The sequence below is a fragment of the Leopardus geoffroyi genome, chromosome B3, assembly GCF_018350155.1.
Source record: "Leopardus geoffroyi isolate Oge1 chromosome B3, O.geoffroyi_Oge1_pat1.0, whole genome shotgun sequence".
Taxonomy (NCBI): domain Eukaryota; kingdom Metazoa; phylum Chordata; class Mammalia; order Carnivora; family Felidae; genus Leopardus; species Leopardus geoffroyi.
In genome coordinates, this window is record NC_059337.1 from 62,291,654 (window position 1) to 62,310,506 (window position 18,853).

The 18,853-nt window shown below is 56.6% G+C and overlaps 1 protein-coding gene and 1 long non-coding RNA gene across 2 annotated transcripts; one reads left to right on the forward strand and one right to left on the reverse strand.

Annotated features, from left to right (window-relative positions):
- Nucleotides 1–1,198: 1,198 nt before the first annotated feature.
- Nucleotides 1,199–10,546, reverse strand: DLL4 (delta like canonical Notch ligand 4). The gene is made up of 11 exons (XM_045449997.1): nucleotides 10,152–10,546; nucleotides 9,771–10,040; nucleotides 9,215–9,272; nucleotides 8,086–8,349; nucleotides 7,592–7,652; nucleotides 7,374–7,504; nucleotides 5,686–5,855; nucleotides 5,297–5,516; nucleotides 3,398–4,100; nucleotides 2,769–2,877; nucleotides 1,199–2,272 (listed from the first exon to the last, which is right to left on the reverse strand). The coding sequence occupies exons 1-11, from the start codon at nucleotides 10,215–10,217 to the stop codon at nucleotides 2,267–2,269; spliced, it is 2,058 nt and encodes a 685-aa protein (XP_045305953.1). The 5' UTR covers nucleotides 10,218–10,546; the 3' UTR covers nucleotides 1,199–2,266.
- A 286-nt stretch (nucleotides 10,547–10,832) lies between these two features.
- On the forward strand, nucleotides 10,833–14,142 carry LOC123583143. The gene is made up of 2 exons (XR_006704751.1): nucleotides 10,833–11,213; nucleotides 12,980–14,142. It is a non-coding gene; the product is annotated as an uncharacterized LOC123583143 (long non-coding RNA).
- The last annotated feature ends 4,711 nt before the right edge of the window (nucleotides 14,143–18,853 follow it).

Sequence of the window (18,853 nt, forward strand, 5' to 3'; positions counted from 1 at the left end):
GTCATCTGCCTTGTGTCCCAGCCCAGTTTCCCCAGCCCCCAGGGCCCGGGAGCTGCTTTCCTGTTTCATTTTGGGCAGGAAGAGTGAGGTCGTGTTGTTCTTCCCCCTGCTGCCGGCTCAGGCTGTGGGAACGGTTCCCTGAATGCTTTCCTGTTTGATACCCTGTGTGTGCAATGAGGGGAACAGGGAGCAAGAGTGAGGCTTGGAGCGTGTGGGTGAGTGTGGGTGAGCTGAGGTCCCTTGCTCCCAGGTCTCTGGCATAAGCTCCCAGGTCAGGGAGGTCGAGAGCCCACTGCAAGAGGGCACTGCACACACTTGGACTCCATGGGGAGCATCTGGTAGGCCTATGTTGCTTTACTGTGGACAGGCTGAGCTGGGAGCATCTGCTTGGCTTTTTGCCAGTAGCTCAATTTTTTCGTCATTTATTCTCCATGCCGTATGCCTGTGCCTGTAGAGAGAGGACTGTGGCCCCCTAGGGACCACCCCTAGGACCATCCTGCACCTTAGAGGAAGACAGACATGAAGTAGAGACTGAAACTCGCTCATTAGTGCCTCAGCCAGAGAAACCTGGTCCCAGGGAAGGCTACCTCCTCCTCCTCTCCCTGCAGTCTTCAATAAATTCCTGCAGCTCTGGGCAGACCAGGTGTCCAGACTCAGCACCCTTGCCCAGCTGCAAGGAGTGCAGACCTAAGGTAAGGCCCTCCCCACCAAGACCAGTGCCCTACTGGACTGAGAAAAGAATATGTAGGTGCCAGTCCATCTAAAACCCTACAGTGGCAGGAGAAAGGACCCAGATGTCATTATGGTTCAGAGACCCCATTGTCCAATAAGTGAATCCTTTTGAAAAGGGGAAAACAGGAATTTCCCCAAATTACTGTATCTCCCAGGCTGACTAGGGAGCCCCACAACTTTCAGGCTTAAGGAAAGAAAGGAGGATAATTCAGGTCAGGGGGCATATCCCTCAAGTTATGGTGGAAGCACAGGGGGAAAGCCAGCAGGCGGGGAAGGCTGGCATAGGCCTGGGACTGGATGGTGAGATGGGGCTCTGCAAGGACTTGGAAGGAGCCCGCCAGGCCAAGCCCAAGTGCATGCACAGGTCCTGGGGGTTCTGGCAGGGCGGCCAGCAGCAATATGAGAAGGGGAGTCAGGATAGAGAGAGGATTCCCACTCTGCCATCACAAAGACAGGACCCAAGAAGTAATAAACTCCTGTACACGTCTGTTCCATATTATAAATACACATTATATACAAAATAATGTTATAAAATGTAGAAAGGTCAGTGCTTCTGATTCTTAAATTATCGAAATACTAGACTCCAAAATAAACTACAAAAAAAACAAAATAAAAACTCATATTATTGATTTCTGAAGATCGGCTTCAAGGGCGGTCTGGGGGCAGTAGTGGGTGTAGGCTCAAGGCTGTAGGAATGGTTTGAGGGACGAAAGGGCCTAGGCGGCAACAGCACCTCACTTCTCCCTCGCTAGAATTTCCAGCATCACTGCCCTGAGCTCCCCAGTTGGGCCTGGTGTCCCTGGCTGACAGATGGGGCATGCCCTCCACCTGTCTGCTCACAGGAACCCAGAGGCACGCAAGGCCGGAGGCTGTGGAAGCCAAATGAGTCTTACCAACAGCCCTTCCCAGAGGGCCCTGGCCAGGGAGAAGCTGGAGCGGAGTTATGAGCAAGGCCCACATGCAGTGGTTGCAGGCACGGGGCAGAAAGTGCTCCTCCCGCTTCAGGCGCTCACCTCACCTGCAGGGCAACTCCTGCCAAGAGCCGTACCTGGTGGTATCCTGGCCCACAGATGGCCCTGCCCATACTGGCCTCCTCTCTCCTCTCTGATTTGGACCCAGCTGTCACCATGGAGCCTGGGCCAAAGGCACTTTTGGAAACACAGATGCCAGTGGAGGCCACAGCAGCTCCAGGCCCCAGGGGACCACAGCCTCTCCCTCTGGAACAGAGGCCAGATCCCCAGAGGAGCCCTCTGAAGGCCACAGCTGGCAGGGCAGGTCCCAGTGGCACCTCTCCTCTCTGTTCCCCTGGCTGGCACGGCCGCCAAGCTGATGCCAGACAGACACCCCAACGCGTGGAAGGGTACTGCATCTCTTGGCAAGTTCACAGTCTGTCCAGGTCATGCCATTCCCTCTTCCTCCTGAGAGCAGCACGTTGCATATTAAGAAATGTCCCATCCAGGATGCAATGTAAACAATGCAGAAGGAAGATCCAGCTGCTGGGGCAAAGCTGGGATGTCCTGGGAAGGCTCCTGCCTTATACCTGGGGATCATGTGGAAAGCGGGGAGGTAGGTTACCCTGGAGCACTGGCACTGCCTCCAAGGCTACCCTGGGCCTCCCTGAGAGAAGCCACTCAGCCAGCTGGGGTAAAGAGAAGAAGGTGGGGCAGCCCTTCCCAGACTTCTGCCCTGATACATGCACTGCCTGGGAGCCTGTGTTCGTGAGGTGGGCCGGTGGAGGAAGCAGCAAGAAGGGGCAGGTAGGGCACACTCTCACCAACTGCTTGAAAGCAGTGCCGGGGAGCTGGCCAGGTGCCGTGGTTGCCCAGCCCAGCACTAACATAGCAAGAGGAGGTAGGCCCAGCTCCTGTTTCACACCCTCTGTGGCAACGAGGCCAGCCGGGACCCAAGAGCCACTGAACCTGGCCTGCCAAGGAGGGGTTCTGACCCACCCGGGGGTTGAAAGTAACCAGGCCTCTTTCCCATCCCCAAATGGCAGGTGGGGACACGCTGGAAGGGAAGGCGAGCCCAGCACTCACCTCTGTGGCAATGACACATTCGTTCCTCTCTTCTGATATCAAACACACAGACTGGTACATGGATTCCCTGGGGGAGCATATCGCTGATATCCGACACTCTGGCTTTTCACTGAGGGAACACAAGACAGGCCGGTGAGGGAGGGATGGGAGAGGGATGGGGGGGGGCAGATGGAGCGCTAACTTGGATGATGGAGAGCCAAAGGGCCCTGGCAGGGGTGGCTCTGAGAGGACACAGGGACCAAGGATGCCCAATGCTAGCCTGGGGGAGCAGTTAGGAACAGCCCCTTATGAGAGCCACAAGACCCCCAACCTTACCAAGGTCTCAGGCCTGAAAAAAAGCCAGCACTGCCTCTACAGGCAAGCCATGCAATGGAAAGATGGAAGTCAGAAGAGACACAGTGTGGACATTTGACATTTGTGAATGAATGGATGAATGAATGCATGAGGAAGAGGCATGAAGGACCCCTGGCAGAAATCTTGTTGGAGGAGCTTTCTGTCAGTAGCAAAACTCCCTGTTTGTTTTAAAAGCAGTCAGAGGCCTGGTGCCAGCCTTCTGCCTGCCCTGGGGAGCCCAGGGAGTACCATGCAGGGCTCTGTGGCCAGGCCCTGGGCCTCCAGGCGCTGCTCACCTGTGTAACCTCAGTGGCGCCTTCTCCCCTAAGCTCTTATCACTGTGGGGATACTTCCCCGCCATGGTCCCTCGCCCCAGAGGCCCCGGGGCCAGATTATAGTCCAGTGTGTGGTTCTGTTGTTTGCCACAGTTGGACTTGTCCAGGCCACAGTCCACTTCCAGCTCCTTCTTCTGGTTTGTGTTCTTGAGCTGGGCTGCAGGGATCAGGTTGTCCTTCTGGAAGTCTGACAAGTTGTTCATGGCCTCCCTGCCACCATCATCAGGCCGCCGAAGTCGCAGCTGCCGCACTGCCACTGCCACCATGCCCAGCAACACCAGCACCACCACCAGTCCCACGCCCAGAGAGACAGCCACCCAGGGGAAGCTGGGTGGCATGCTCATAGGGAACTCGCAGCGGCTGCCCACAAAGCCATAGGGACAGTTGCAGATGAAGCTGTCCTGGGAGAGGCCAGGGTAGCAGGTGGCCCCATTGAAGCAGGGTCCTGAGACACAGGCGTCACCAGGAATAGGCACCTCGCAGCGCCGGCCAGAGAAACCAGCAGGGCAGGTGCACATGAGCCCATTCTCTAGATCATGGCAAGTGCCGCCGTGGGCACAAGGGCTGCGGGCACAGTCGCTGATGGGGAGTTCACAGTGGAGGCCTGTGAATCCAGGACGGCAGCGGCACATGCGGTTCGGACCACGGTTCACGCACTGGCCCCCTGTGGGTATATATGGGGCACAAGTCAGCAATCACCTTGGAACCCCCCCTGGTACAGTGGGTAAGTGCCCTACCCCAGATCCCACTACAGAGAGCACTGTACCAAGGGTCAGGAGACCTGGGCTTGAGGGTGCCTCTGGCTCTGTATGCCTCAGTGAGCTCATGTATAAAAACTACTGGCATCTTACAGAGCTTCACAGTAGAATCGAACAGGTATGCTTGGGGTTGAATCTCAGCTGTCTCCCTCAAGCTGAAGGGAACCTGGCACCTGTTGCTTTGCCTTATTCTAAGCCTCAGTTTCCTCACTTGTTAAATTAAAGTGTAATGCTATCCCCTCCATAGGAGATCTCTGAGGGCTAGGTAGAATGACGCATGAAGGGAGGCGCACATGCCTACTATATAGTCAATGCTCAAATAAACGTATTATCAGTTAATAGAATTAACACAGTGATTAGCTAGAGAACAGACTTCATCTCAGCCCTTCCGACTCGTCTCCAACTCCTGAGGCTTCTCTCCTGCGTGGAGCTATCTGCCTGCCTCACGGAAGGTCACCAGGAGGCCAAGGAGACAAAGATAACCAGCATGACTTGCGCCCCTAAAAGATGCTGAAGATTTTATTTTTAAAATTTTTTAAGATTTGATTTTTAAGTAATCTCGACACCCAACACGGGGCTCAAACTCAGATCAAACTTGGCCAGATCACCGCCAAGAGTTGCGTGCTCTACTGACTGAGCCAGCCAGGTGCCCCAAGATGCTGAGCATTTCAGATGTCTTGTGCCATGCCAGGTTCCAAATGGCCACGGGGCAAGGTGACACCTTCAATAGTAGGGCCCTGACTGTGCCAGCCTCCCTCTAGAAGGGACACAAGATCTCACATGTCCCTCTCCCGAGCCCAGGACTTCCTGGGGAGGGCCAGAGGCCACCCAGAGCCAGGAGAGGGCTCTGATGTGAGGATAAGAAGTGAAGCAGGGTACCCATCACTCTTCCTCCTAAAGTTTGCACCCACTGCCCACCTGCTCCTCTTCCAAAGCCACCCAGATGATTACATAGGCTCTTCACTGTCCAGAGCAGGTTGGGACCATCTCAGCCTGCCTAGAGGGACAGACCCGGCATCGCTCCTCTCTTGACCCTCCCTCACCAGAAGGCGCTCTTAGTCCTAAGACTGGCCCACTAGGTTAGCAAGGCAATAAGACTCACCATTGGCACATGGGTTGCTGGTACACCTGTCCACCTTCTTCTCACAGTTGGAGCCCATGAAGTTGGGGGGGCATTCACAGGCATAGCTGGCCCCCTGGTTGCGCTCCCGGCAAGAGCCCCCATTGAAGCAGGGTGAGTCTGCACAGCTCAAAGTGCTGTGTTCACAGTGCAAGCCATAGTAGCCCGGGGGACACAGGCAGCGGTAGCCATCCTCCTGGTCCTGGAGAGAGACCAAAAAGGGGCAAAAGTCAGACCCTGGGGGGGTAAGGATGCTAGGCGCTAGACCCCACCTGCCCACAACGTCTGCCCATGGCTGCACGTCCACTGGCCGCCTGGGGTAGGCATGCCTGGCCACTGCCTGGCCAGATCACCGCCAGCCTGAGGCTCACCTTACAGCTGCCTCCATTGCGACAAGGGTTGCTATCACACTCGCTGAGCTCCAGTTCACAGTCCACGCCAGTGTAGCCTGGGCGACAGGTGCAGGTGTAGCTCCGCTGCCCACTGTTGGAGCACGTTGCCCCGTTCTTGCATGGAGAGTGGTGGGTGCAGTAATTGAGATCTGTGGAGGCAGGAACCAGCCAGCTGAGGAGGGCTGTAGAATGCTCCCTACCTCCAGGCTCCATGTAGTGCAGGTTCACTGTCGGTGTTTGGCCCAGAGGCTTCAACTCAAAGTTGTCCTGACCCAACTACCCTCCCTCCTCCTCCAGTCATGTACATCAAGGCACCTTGAACCACATCTGACTGGTCCAAGCAGCCAAAGTTGAAAAAAACCACAGATGGGACAATTGCCTGCTAGGAAGCTTACAACCACTGGCCACCAGGGAAGAATGAAGAGAAGGAGGAGGAGTGGACGGCAAGGCCACATGTTGAGGGGGAAGTCAGAAAAGGTTTCAGGGAGGAGGGGCAGCTGAGATTCACCCGGAAGGAGGGATAAAATTTTAACAGGTAGAAATGGTAGAGAGGGGCCAACGCCACTGTAAGTAGCAGCCAGGTATTTTAAAAAGGGAAATGTGTTACGAGAGTATTTTGAAATATAAGTGTTTGTTTTCTTATTTGAGAAGGACAGGGAGGAAGCAAATGTAGAGCAAATATAGAGACTGTAAGGGCTATGTTTACATATGATGAGTATATGACCGTGTCACCTGGGAGCAAATGTGGGAAGAGGAAAGAGAATGGGCAGGAACCAGGTGTGTATGTGTGTTTGGGGTAGGGGAGAGGAGGGAGAAAGCAACACACACACACACACACACACACACACACAGAATACAGGGGCTGAATTCCAAGCCCCTCATTGCCAGCAAGTCAGAGCCTAGACAAGTTCTTTCTATCCTGGCAAGCCCCCGCCCATCCCTCCCAAGCCTGGTGCTGGTGTCTCCATGGCAGCAGCCACCCTATTTGACCCTGAAAATGGGAGACACATGCTGCAGCTGGCTACCAGGATGAAGGAGAAGAGGCTCCCTCCCCACCCCCCCACGGTTGGGGCTGGCAGACTCCTGTACAGCCAGAAGAGTGACCAGCCGCCCTCCCCAACCCAGAACTTGACTGTGGGCTCAGGCAGCTGCCTGGCAAGTGCAAATGGGGAAGAACAAGGGAGGCTGTTTCTGCCCACAGCAAGAAGTCGGTTAGATGTCACTCCGCCCAGAGGCGCAGCTCACCCACAGCCTCGGGGCAGCTGGTGGGCACACCCCACCAGACAGCTGTTTGAGGGAGAGCTGCTCAAACAGGGCTGGCAGGTAAGCAAACACTTAGGGGGTTAATAGGTAACTACAAGGTAGAAAGAGGAACTAAGCCCAGCATCCCTCCTCCTTGGCCTTGCTGGAATTTGAGTGCAACTTCCAGGCTGCCAATTTGTCATCCTCTGGGCTTCACCAGCCACCCTGCCTCCCCAGCACCTGAGCAAGAAGGACCCACAATCTCATTCTAGGCCAATTGTCAGGATCCTTAAAAGTCCCAAACTCCTTAAAGAATACTGGGAAAGCCAAGTCAGTGGTGGCCATGTAAGAATTGTGACACTTCTGGTTCCCACCCCGTGCCCATCTCTCTCATGCCCTCTGCATCTCTCTTTGCCCTGACTCACCTTGGTCACAGAATAGGCCCCCCCAGCCCTCATCACAGGTGCATTGCCAGGGGATGCTGCAGGTGCCATGGCGACAGCCATTGTGGGGGATGCACTCGTTGCACAGGCGTCCCTGCCAGCCTGGGCGGCAGCTGTTGAGCAAAAAGAAAAGCTGACCATGAGGTGAGGGCTTGGCCAGGAGACAGTTCCCTCCTCACTACTTCCTGTCTCCTACTCACATGCATTCTGCTGGCTTGCTGCAGTAACCATTCTGTTCATGACAGCCAGAAAGACAGACAGCTGAGGAAAGAAAACAGAGCTGGGTGAGGGTGGAATTCCAAGGACTCTGAAGCCCGACTCTCCCTCTCCTGGCCCTGGGGCTGCCCCCCAGCTCTACTGGGCTCACTTCCCACTCCTGGCCTCCCAGAGGAGCCATGGGGGCATAAAGGGAAACAGTGGCACAGGGAAGGAGAATCCAAGCTGGATGGAATGCAGTAACAGGGTCATTTGGACTCTGGCAAGATGGGGAGGAGCACTAAGAAGAGAGAGGTCAGAGTCCACACCTGTCCTAAGCATCCCCACCTGTTCCTGAGGCCCAGCTAGTGGGCAGCCCAGACCTGCTCAGTGAGGGAGGTAGGCTGTGGCCGGAGAGAGGCCACTGTGTTTGCTCCAGGGACCCCCCCCCACCCCCCCCCCACACACACATCAGGTAGACAGGAGCTTGGCTGCTTACGCTGTTCGCAGTACTCCCCAGTCCAGCCGGGTAGGCAGGACAGGCTGCCATCTGGCTGGCACACGTAGTGGCCGAAGTGGTCATTACGCTTCTTGCACAGGCGTGAGCAGCTGTCCCCATAGTAGTTGTCACTGCAGATGACCCGGTAAGAGTAGCGCAGCCTCGTGGGAGGGCTGGTCTGCTCGTCCAATAACCAGTTCTTGCCCACAGCTAGGGAGCCCTGGATGGCGATCTTGCTGATAAGCGCGTCTGGTGGCAAGGCCTCTGAAGGGGCAGAGGGCTAGGTCAAGGAAGGGCAGCCAGTCCCTGAGAGTGCCAGCAACTGCTGGATCAAACCAACAGTCCAGATGATCCCCACCTGCCAGCAAGCACAGGCCAGAGGAACCCAAGCGACCCACTGCTTAGCTTCTAGGTGTGTGTGTGTGTGTGTGTGTGTGTGTGTGCGCGCGCGCACACACACACACACACACACGCGCGCGCGGGTGGGCGCTGAATGCCTGATACCATTCAAAAAAGGGACAATAGAAGGGTGTTAAGATATCCCAGTGTTCTGGAGGCAGACAGACCAAGAAAGAGGAAAAGAGGTCAAAATGAGGAAGGAAAAAAAAAAAAAAAAAGAAAGAAAAAGGAAAAAGAAAAGAAAGCCAGGCTGGAAGGACACTGTGAGCAAGGGGTCCTCTGGTGTCCATTCAAGGGTTCTGTCCTCAGAGATGGGTAATGCTTTTCTTTTTCCTTTTCAAAGTGAGAATTGTTGTGCTGCTGAAATATCCTTTTCCTCTGTGTCAGAACAACATCCCAAAGCCATTATTCCCTTTCCAAAGGAGCGGAATTCGCAAAAGGTGTAAAATACAGGAAGGGGCCCGTCAGCGGCGCTGGCAGCTTCGGCCTTTCTCACCGCCGTGCTCCCCGCGTTCCCACGCCAAAAATAACCCGCAGGAAACGCAATTGTGCTCGGAGTCCAGGCAGCGGGCGGAATCCGAGCATCCAGCGCGGGGCGCAGTTCCAGGCTGAGCTTAGCGTCCTGCCCCCCCCACCCCACCTCCACCCGCACTTCCCCCGCCTTTTACAGGTTAACTCTTTCGGCGCTGCGCTGTGTCGCCCCCCTGTGGCGGCAGAGCGAGCTACTCACCTGGCCTCAGGTCGTCTCCTGGCGCGTGCCAAGCTTCGATGATGAGTGAGAAGGTACCCTGGAGGCCAAAGGAGGGGGCGGGGGAAGACAGAGCGTGAGATGAGCAAGGGGGGAGATGGGGGTGCCTTGCGGCAGCGGGTTTAATTAATCTAATTGCAGGATACAGTTACGGCTCCCGGGTCAACATAACGTGTCTGCGCGCCGCATCGCGCGACCAGGGAATATGAGAGGAGAACCCCGAGTGGGACAAGGGTTAGGAGATAGGGGTATGTTAGCAAGTCATTCGAAGGTGGGAAACGCGCCGGGGTAGTAGGTAATAAAAATCATCCCAAGAGTTGGGAGAAGAGAGGCCTTAGAACTGGGAAGAGGGAGCCTGGTGAGAGCTTTCCTGAGGATGAGGTCCCAGGAGAGAGTCGGAAGAAAGTATCAAAAGAGAGCGTCATTTGTTTTTTGTTTTGTTTAGTTGGAAGCGAGGAAATCTGGGGAGAGGGCTTTGGGCCCAGGGAGCCCCCTTCACGTCTTTCGTGACCTCCCAATGCTCCCAGGCTGTGCTCACCGGCCAGGTGAAATTGAAAGGGAGTTGAAGAGGGTTGCGTCCCCCGCCGCTACTATCGTCCCCGACGGCGAAGGAGTTGGTGCCCAACACAGGCGTCGAGACGCTGCCAAAGGTGCAGGGCCCGGGCGAGACGACCGCCTGGAAGTGCTTAAGGCAGACGCGGAAGAAGGTCCTGCAGCCGGGTTCGCACGGCCGCCCGCTAGCCAGTACGCCGCGCTCGTTGGCAAACTCCTGCAGCTGCAGCTGGAAGACTCCGGAGCCGGCTGCGCGCTATTGCACAGAGACCGAGGGAAGGAAGAAGGGGAGCGGTCAGCTCGGCAGACGCCCAGGGCTCAGGCTCAGGGAGCGGCGGGAGGGGGTGGAGGGGGCGCGGGACGTTACCTGCTGCCAAAGTGTCACCAGCAGCAGTAGCGCCCAGCTAAAGGCGCTACGGGACGCGGCTGCCATCCCCTGGAGCGTCGCTCTCTCCCCGCGCCCGCCCTGTAGCTGGCTTCGTTTGGGACGCCGCTTTCCCGCGCGTCTATCCGCCAGAGGGGTCCCTGAGAAGCCAGGCTGTTCTGGGGCTTTCCTCCCGCTTCGCCTTCTCGCTAGCTCTGCTCCAGCTGCGGCGGTAGGTAATCCAGGTGAGGGCGGCTGGGCGGTGGCCGGACTGAGGACGTGTCCTCGGGCTAATCCTGGGGCTGCAAGCGGGCTAGTGCCCGGGTACAGCGCACTGAGGCGGTTCGAGCTGCGGCTCTTGGCCTCGTGTTTCCAGCTTGCGCTCTGAGCCGCTACTGAAACCTGCGCGCTCGGGAGCCTTCCTTATATATATTGGCTCCTCTCTTCGCCGCCTGTCACTCAGAACCCATGGTCACTCTCCCCTCCCCTCCGGGCCTCCAGCGCTACAGCCCCAGCACGGCCTGGAGGGGGCCTCCGCCCCCGCCATCCCCCGTCTCCGTCAGCCAGTCAAACACAGGTCCCCGCCCCTCAGTGGCGCTCTCAGCCCCTAGGTCCCCTAAGTCTGCGCGTGCCAAAGTGACCAGTTCTCCGCGACCAAGGGGTTACGGGTCGAGACCCCGGCAATGGGAGGAGGGGGAGGGCCTGGGGGAATGGGGCGGGAGGTGAGCGAGTGGTTCCCGGATGGTCTTGGAGGCGGAGACACTGGGGAGTCCCGGTAGGCGGTCTGTCCGCAGCCTGCGCTAGTTACCTTCAGCCTTTGAGCAGGTAAAAGAAACTTAAGCTCGCAAAGCGAAAATAGCACGGAAGGACTGGGATCTTCTTCTTCCCGGAGCTTCGGAAGCTGTAGTCTCCTCGTCCCGCATCCTGTGAGCGCCCACCCACCTCGCGTCCCCAGCGCAGCAGGGAAGCCAGCGGACGCTTTAACCTCTCAGTGACCACACTGGCCAAGGCGAGGGACTTGAGTCTAAGACTGTGGGGCTCTCAGGGGCTCCCACCCTCCACCTGGTAGGCGTCTCCCTCCCTACTTGCGGGGGGCGTGTCCAGCGCGTGCCTTCTCCCTTCTGCCCCCAGCCTGGGTTCCACTGGTGCCAGCTCCTAGACGCGTGGTCTGGGAGATGAGGGAAGGGGGCGTGGTCCCCGAGGTCTGAGAAGGGGGGGGCGCGTCCTCAGCTGTATGGTAATGAGAGTCTGACCCCGCCTCCAGCGCCTCGCCTCACCTGGGTTCTGCTTCAATTCCACTGCCCACCGTCTCCCCCCACCCCAGCAGCCCCAAGCCCCTTCCCGCGTCCTGTCGCTCCGTTGGGGCAGGGTGGAACTCCCCCGGCTCCAGCGTTGGCTCAAGCCACTGGAGAGTCCTGGTGAGGGGCTGAGGTCGGGCAGACCCTGGTCCTCTCCTCCTAGGGGCAAGATGCAGAGTGGAACTGAAAGCGCGCGGACTAATTTGAGTTTCAGGCGGCTTCACCCGTCTCGCCTTCGCGGCTCCCTTGGGTGGCCCCACTTCTCCGAGCGGCGGCAGTGCAGCTGCTTTCCCGGAACCCGGCATGATCCCCGGAGGCCTTAGACCGGGGAGAGCCGCCTTCTCCCAGTCTCGGGGGTGCTGGGGATCTCTCTCTCTCTGCGACGCTGAGGGCAGCGGGGGCCCGGTGGCTTCAGCTGTCAGCCCGCCCGCACAGCGATGGCTGTCGTCTAGCGATAAGATCGGCGCGGGGGTGGGGGGGTGGGGGAGGGGAGAGGCGGTGGGCAGGGACGCGGCGCGGGCCCGGGGGGGAAGGTCGTAGGGGGGGGTGGAGGTACGGCAGTGGAGCACAACAGCTGCCTATGCCTCGCACGGTCTGATTTTTTTGAGTTGTGGGTGGTGTTGGAGGATTGGGGGGAAGGATGAGAAACAAGAGGTTGGGAGCGTGGGTTGGGGGAGGGGCGAGATGAGGAGATGGGCTCCGGGGTCCCCCACGCACGGCCACCCCTCCCAGCCACCATCTGGCGCGAGCGGGTTGGCGTGGGGAACCGAGGTGGGGCGGGGGGCCGGCAGATGGGCCCAGGCTGCGCTCCAGAGTTAATGTAGGTTATGGGCAGGCGGAGTCCCCAGGCCCGAGGGAGGGGGAGCCCAGGGCTTGCCTCCCAGCGATCCTGACAAGTGGGTTCCCCACCCTCTCTCCACCCATACTCTATGATCCCTAGACCTGCCGAGGATGCCAAAGAGTGTTCCTCGCTCTCCTCTGAGCTGGCATCCATCCCTGCCTAGTTCTGTCTGCTTCCACCTCCAAATCCTAGCCTAGGAGTTCAGAAGAACTCACTCCTTTTCTGACTCTGGCGCTTGTCTGACCCTCAAGAGACACATCCAGCCCTATGGGATGCATCTTGCTCAATACTGGTAGATCTGGAACACTCTCTACCCCTGTTACACATCCTGATTAATGTGCCCCAAAGCACTTTGCAGATAGTCAAGGACCAAACAGAGGTATTATTATCCTCAGGGATGCAAAATGCAAGAGATCCCAGAGACCTAGAAATCCTCTTTGAGGAGGAAAGGGTTACATTCTCCTCATCATCAAAAGGCATTTATGAAGCATCTATTTGCCACTTGGGCACTGTCCCAAAAGTTCATTATCCTGCTAAGATGCCACCCTTGGCCCTGAAAAGTCACCAGTGCTCCAGTCTGCTGGAGTCCCTCTTTGCCCACATTTGCTGAGCAAGAAAGGGTCCTGCTGCAGGCCCAGAACTGAAATGCAAATATCCACAGCTGGGACTCCTCTCTTTTTCTCCCACTCCAGACCAGAAGAACCCAGCATGTGTCCTGGGGGCCACCAGGAGCAGGAGGCCATGAGGCCATCGGAGGCTGCAAATCACATGGAGTTGGACCCACCTGGGTGTCTACTGCCCCTGCCCCTATGCTGATGCTTGGCATGGGTGCAAGCCTCAACTGACATAGGCTCCCCTGGACTGACTGTGGACCTTCTAAAAGTCCACCCGCCCTCATCTGGACTCGCGCTGACAACGTCAGGAGCCGGAGCAGGGTTCAGTCCTGGCATGGTGCAAGGCCCACAGCCTCCCCTGCAGGGCACTTCTGCTTCTGTTACCCTCTCCTTTGGCCGCTGCACACAGCCCCCCAGCAGGCACCACCCGCACCTGGGACTTTGAAGCGCCAAGGTCGCCTTCCAGCCATGCCCCTAAGCTGGCCCCGGGTTTTCGGGGTACAACAGGGGCTGTATAGAGCCTCTGGACCCCTCCCCCACTAGGTAGCCTTGCTCGCCCCGCAGCCCCCGAGCCAAGAGCGCAGTTCCGAGGCTTCCAGCGTCTTTTCGCCTTCCCCCTACTCCCGTTTTCCGCCGGGCAAACTGCGCCCAGGTAGAAGCACGGCTGAGGCCTGGCCACAGAGCCCGCTGGGCAGGCCAGGGGCGGGGGAGCGGGCCTGGTTTGGGCGGGGCGCTTAAGCCTTGAGGGGCGCCGCTGCGGTCGCAGCAGAGAAGGGGCCACGTGCAGGGAGCCGCGGCCGGGGAGCTGCACAGAAGGCGGGGAGATTTGCAAACTGTTGCTGCCACATGGCTGCTCCTTTCGATCCATTCACATTGAAATGAGGCCGGCGCGTGCCTCATCTGCCGCAGGGCGCTGCCACGCGTCAGCCCGGCCCGCCGCGTGCCAACTGGGGCAGTGGGGCTGGCAGGGCCTGCCAGTCGTGGGGGCGCAGCCCGAACCCTGAGGCCAGGAGGGGGGAGGGGAAGGGAACCGAGTTATCTTAGCCGCTCAGGCGCCGCAGTTTTTCGCGGACCTTGGCCCTGCAATTGGGATCGAGCCGACGAGAAAGGCCCGGGACGGACGGGTTTCGGAGGGGGGCCAGGATCGATGCCGCCGCTCCCCGCAGATGCGCCCCGGCAGCGCTACTCTCCATCTGCCGCTGCTCGCACCTGCCGGTCAATAAATCGATTTTACAATTTAATGCAGCAGCTTCCCGCCCGCCTGGGACAGATGCCGCCGCAGAACCACCTCCGCCCTCACCCCTCCCCTCGAGGGGCGCCAGCGGTTAGGGCAGGGATTCCCGCTCGGCAGGCGGTGCCCCGCGGGGCCTCCTTCACCTTTCTCAAGTCCCTACAAGGAACTGCGCAGGGTCTTTCCCGCGGAACAGAGTGGGTTTCCCATAGGACAGGCCTGAGCCTGATGGAGAAGAAAAGATGATGACATAGCGGTGGCCTTGAGGACTCATTTGGGGGCTTCATGGGGGAACAGGATGCAGTGGCTGATGATAAGATGTGAGAGCCCTTGTAAGGAGAAAGGGGTAGGACCTGGGGCGTGGACGTCAAGAGACACTGAGTCCTGAAGCCTCTCCATGATAGCGATGCGGGGAGGGCTGAGCTGGAATGGGGGCCTCTCCCCAGCGCCCGCTCTGGCTGAGTCTGGTGAATAAGCATAACATGGACCTGGTTTTTGGCACTTCTCAACCATGTGATCTTGGGGCTTGTAATTTATTTTAATTTAATTTAATTTAATTTAATTTTTTAATGTTTATTTTATTTTTGAGAGGGAGGGAGGGGGAGAGAGAGAGAGAGAGGGAGAGAGAGAGAGAGAGAGAGCCGGGGAGGGACAGAGAGAAAGGCAGACACAGAATCCAAAGCAGGCTCCAGGCTCTGAGCTGCCAGCACAGAGCCAGACATTGGGCTCGAACCCATGAACTGCTAGATCATGACCTGAGCTGAAGTTGGCTGCTTTACCAACTCAGACACCCAGGCACCCCTTATTTTTTTAATGTTTATTTATTTATTTTTGAGAGAGAGATAGAGACAAAGAGAGAGAAAATGAGTGTGAACAGGGAAAGGTCAGAGACAGAGAACATCCTAAGCAGGCTCCACAGTCAGCGCAGAGCCTGATGTGGGGCTCAAACTCAACAAACATGAGATCATGACCTGAGCTGAAATCGAGAGTCCAATGCTTAACTGATGAAGCCACCCAGGGGACCTATTTTTATTTTATTTTTTTAAAAGTATTTTTAAATGTTATTTTTACGTAATCTCTACATCCAACATGTGCTCAAACTCACAATGCCAAGGTCAGGAGTCACATGCTCTACTGACTGAGCCAGCCAGGTGCCTCTCTTGGGGCTTGTAATTTAACTCTGACTCAAGCCCCTCAGTTTTCTGTGCAATGGGGATAATAATAATAGTGACTAGGGAGAGTGACTGAGGGACTATATCTGATTACACATTTGCAGGGCTCAATAAACATTAGTTGCCTTTCCCTCAGGTGACATCCTGACAGCCAAGGGCAGACTTGGAGTAGAAGGGAGATCCCTGACATCAAATGAGGTCCAGGAGGAAGGGAAGAAAAAGGGATAGCTGGAGGCAAATAGTCATAAGGGATGAGGCAAGAAAGCAAAGGGCAGAAAAAAAAGCAAGGAAAGCCAGGCATGGAAAGGAGGTGGACCTAGTAGAAAACCTTGACTGTAAGAGTCTTTTGTGGGAACAGGATATGATAAGGTTCTTGGCTGGAGGGAGAAGACTGAAGCTTGAAGAATGGGTTTGGAGAAGAGATGAAGGTTGGAAGAACCAACTGCCCATGGCCTTGACCTTCCAGAGATATTTCTCCTGCTAGGGCCAAGTGTGGGTCTTAAGATGGCAGCCCTCCTCCTTCATAGTGGTGTTTTACAGCAGAGGTGTGTAGGAGGAAGGAGAAGTCAACTTCTGAATTGCCCTGGTCATTGAGGCTCCTGGCAACTCAGGGGACTCAGCCCTCCCCACATCACCGAGAGGGCTGGGTGGTCCAAAGACTGGGCTGGACTGTCCACTGGATAGTGGCTCATGACTGATGACCCAACGTTTCAAAGAATGGATGTCTGAATGGGTAAGATCATTGAGCATGAGGCAGAGTGCCTGCTCTGGCTCCTCGTGAGACCAGGAGGGCCTCTCACCTTCAATCTCCTTGGTTCCCAGGAGCCCAAGGTCTGAGGCTAGCCCCACACTCTGTCTCCTTTGCCTTCTTGGAAGACCAGGGCCGCTGGCACCTGGAGCTGGAGTTATTGGTGTGGTCAGGGCCCTCTCCTTCTAGGAGAACATTTTAGCATGCAGAGACAATGGGCTCAAGAGAGGAGAAGCTGAGGCCCCCTGACCTGAGAAGCCCCTCTTAATTGTATAAGAAGGAAGCTCTCCCCAGGCCTTCTGTGTGCTGATCAAGAGAAAAGGAGAGAAAGGAGGAGCAGGGTGGAAACCTCCTAGCTGAAAGCAAGGGTCCTCACTGGTGGTGATCCAGCAGCTGCCCCAGCTTCGTTTGCCAAACCCAGGGGATGCCTGGAAAGCTAGGGTCAGGAGCCATGCAGCGGGTATTTCCAGACACAGAGGAGTCCGGGGTTTATGGTAGCCTCCACGGCAACTTTCCCAGAGCCCCTGGCTTCCCCTTCCCTTGCTCCTTCCTGTCCCCACCCTAGTGAATGAACAGGGAGGCTCAGGGCAAGAGAGGGAAGGCTCAGAGAGGCCTCTGCGTGGGGACCCTCAGGCTGCAGGCCAAGCCTCAGCCTACCCTTGACTCCTGCCCAGATCCCTCAGGGTGCAGAGGACCCTGACAGGTGGTTTACAGGCTAGAGAGCAGAGGGTACAGGGTAAAGACACTGCTAAGCATGATGGGACTGAGAGAGAACCTTCTGCCAATTTGTGCTGAAGGATGGAGGGAGTGGGGGCAGCGCCTGAAAGCAAAGGTTCATCTGGGCCCTAGATCTTGGACTGGCTTCCCTAGCTGAGGTTTTTCTTTCCCGGAAGAAGCCTCCTCATGCACTCGCTCTCATCCTCTCTCCCCTGGCTGGCCTGTCTCCACTGTGCTCTCCTCTTGCCCCTCCCCAGCATACAGATCACTTATCTCTGAAACCTCTCTTCTCTCTAAACTTTGATAGGTGGGAAGCTCTCCCCAGCCCCACTCTCCCACTCGGCCCTCACTCCCCTCTTCCGGCTTCGGCATTCCATTACCATCCAGGCTCAGTGTTGTCCCTGGCCCCTTGGTGTCCCCAGGTCCTTGTGTGACCTTCACCTTCCTCCACCACGCAACAATTCATCTCCTGGAAGGAACTCTGACCTCTCATTTCTCCACACAGCCTCTGATCTCTGATCCCAGCTGCTACTCAGGACTTGAAGCAAGCAAGAGATAGGGTACAGGCAGCCCTAGGAACCCGGGAGTGGGGGCTACTCAGACAGCCTCCCTGGAGGGAAGGGTCAGGCCTGAACCAGGAAGTGCTGTGTTTCAAATACTCTCATGGAGAGAGAAAGACATCAGGGACAGGTGCCAACTCTGAACAGCTGCCTGAGCAGGCAGGGCATGGCTCCCTGGAGAAGGCTGAGGAGGAATCTGACTGCCATGGTCAAGTAGGTGATGGGTCTTTAGCAAAGGATGGTGACTGGCTGTCTCCTTCTCCTCCCATGGTCAGAATGAGAGGAAATGGGCTTCCATTAAGGCAGGAAGGACTTAGGTTAGACATATGGGAGAACTTCCTATGACAGTGTCTACACTATGTATCCCAGTTATTCATCCAGGTTGAACTCTCCCCTGGAGTTGACGAGAATTGCATGTTGATGCTTGCTAATAAGTAACTTGCCTTGCCTGTGATTAGCAAAGAATCTCCAGCCCATAGAATTCTTGTGTTCAGACTGTCCCCAGGGAAGAAGTCCAGAGAGGCCTGGGAGGCACCAGGACCAGAGCATTCTCTCAGCCCCAAGAAGTTTTTTGGACAATCTTAGGCTACTGTGAGCCAATGCCACTTTGCCTCTCCTGCCCCCAGCCTTCTGGCCACGACTCTCGAAAAACAAGCCTTATGGAGCTGTCCAGCCACACAAATTTTGCAGCAAAGGGGCTGGCTGGATTTAAGGTCTGGGACCTCATAGAGAGTTTCTAGAGCAATGGTGAATACTCAGGGCCTCCAACACCAGGGGTTTCAGTAACAGCCTCAGTTAACTCTATACATTTAGAAATAGGCTTTGACTCTCTATTGTACCCACTCACCCCAGTCTCCTGAGTCCTGCTTGAGCAGCATGAATACTCCTGTCATTGGAGCCATTCTGCCACCAAGATCCCTGTGTTGCCTTATGGCCAACTCCCCCCCCCCCCCCCCCCCCCGCCGCCTCTTGCTTCCCCTCCTCTCCTAGGTGGCTTCATCACTACCACCATTACCATAGCCCTTCTCCAGGTAAAGAGAAAGCTAGGGAAACCCAGGACAAATCATCAAACTGCCATCAAAAGAAGAGAATGCAGGGGTGCCTAGGTGGCTTAGTTGGTTAAAGTGTCCGACTCTTGATCTTGGCTCAGGTCTTGATCTCAGGGTTTGTGAGTTCAAGTCCCATGTTGGGCTCCATGCTGGGTGTGGAGCATACTTAAAAATAAAATAAAAAAGAAGAAAGAAGAGAATGCAGGCAAAGATGTGTGCACCCCATGGCTGGCTTTCTCAGGGCCACATGTGTACGTGAGTTTCGGTCCATCAGTCAGCTGGTTTTGGAAGAGGTCTACCATGTGCCTAGCACTAGGCTAAGGGCAGTGATGCCAAGAGGAACATGGGAGGTGGAGATGGTATCAAGGCCCGTGAAAAGAAATGTGATGACCTTTGGAACCAGGATTCAGAGAGGGAGTGGGGCTTCAGGGGTGAAGAGTGGCTTTGTGGGAGAGGAGGATTGCACTGGGAGTGG

Bases quoted from the DNA above. Each gene is read 5' to 3' on its own strand.
- DLL4 (XM_045449997.1), bottom strand. From the start codon at position 10,217: ATGGCAGCCGCGTCCCGTAGCGCCTTTAGCTGGGCGCTACTGCTGCTG. The intron at 7,653-8,085 runs GTAAGCAGCCAA...TTCTTTCCTCAG, and splicing joins TGGGGAGTACTGCGAACAGC to CTGTCTGTCTTTCTGGCTGT. The intron at 5,517-5,685 runs GTGAGCCTCAGG...GTCTCTCTCCAG, and splicing joins GCAATGGAGGCAGCTGTAAG to GACCAGGAGGATGGCTACCG.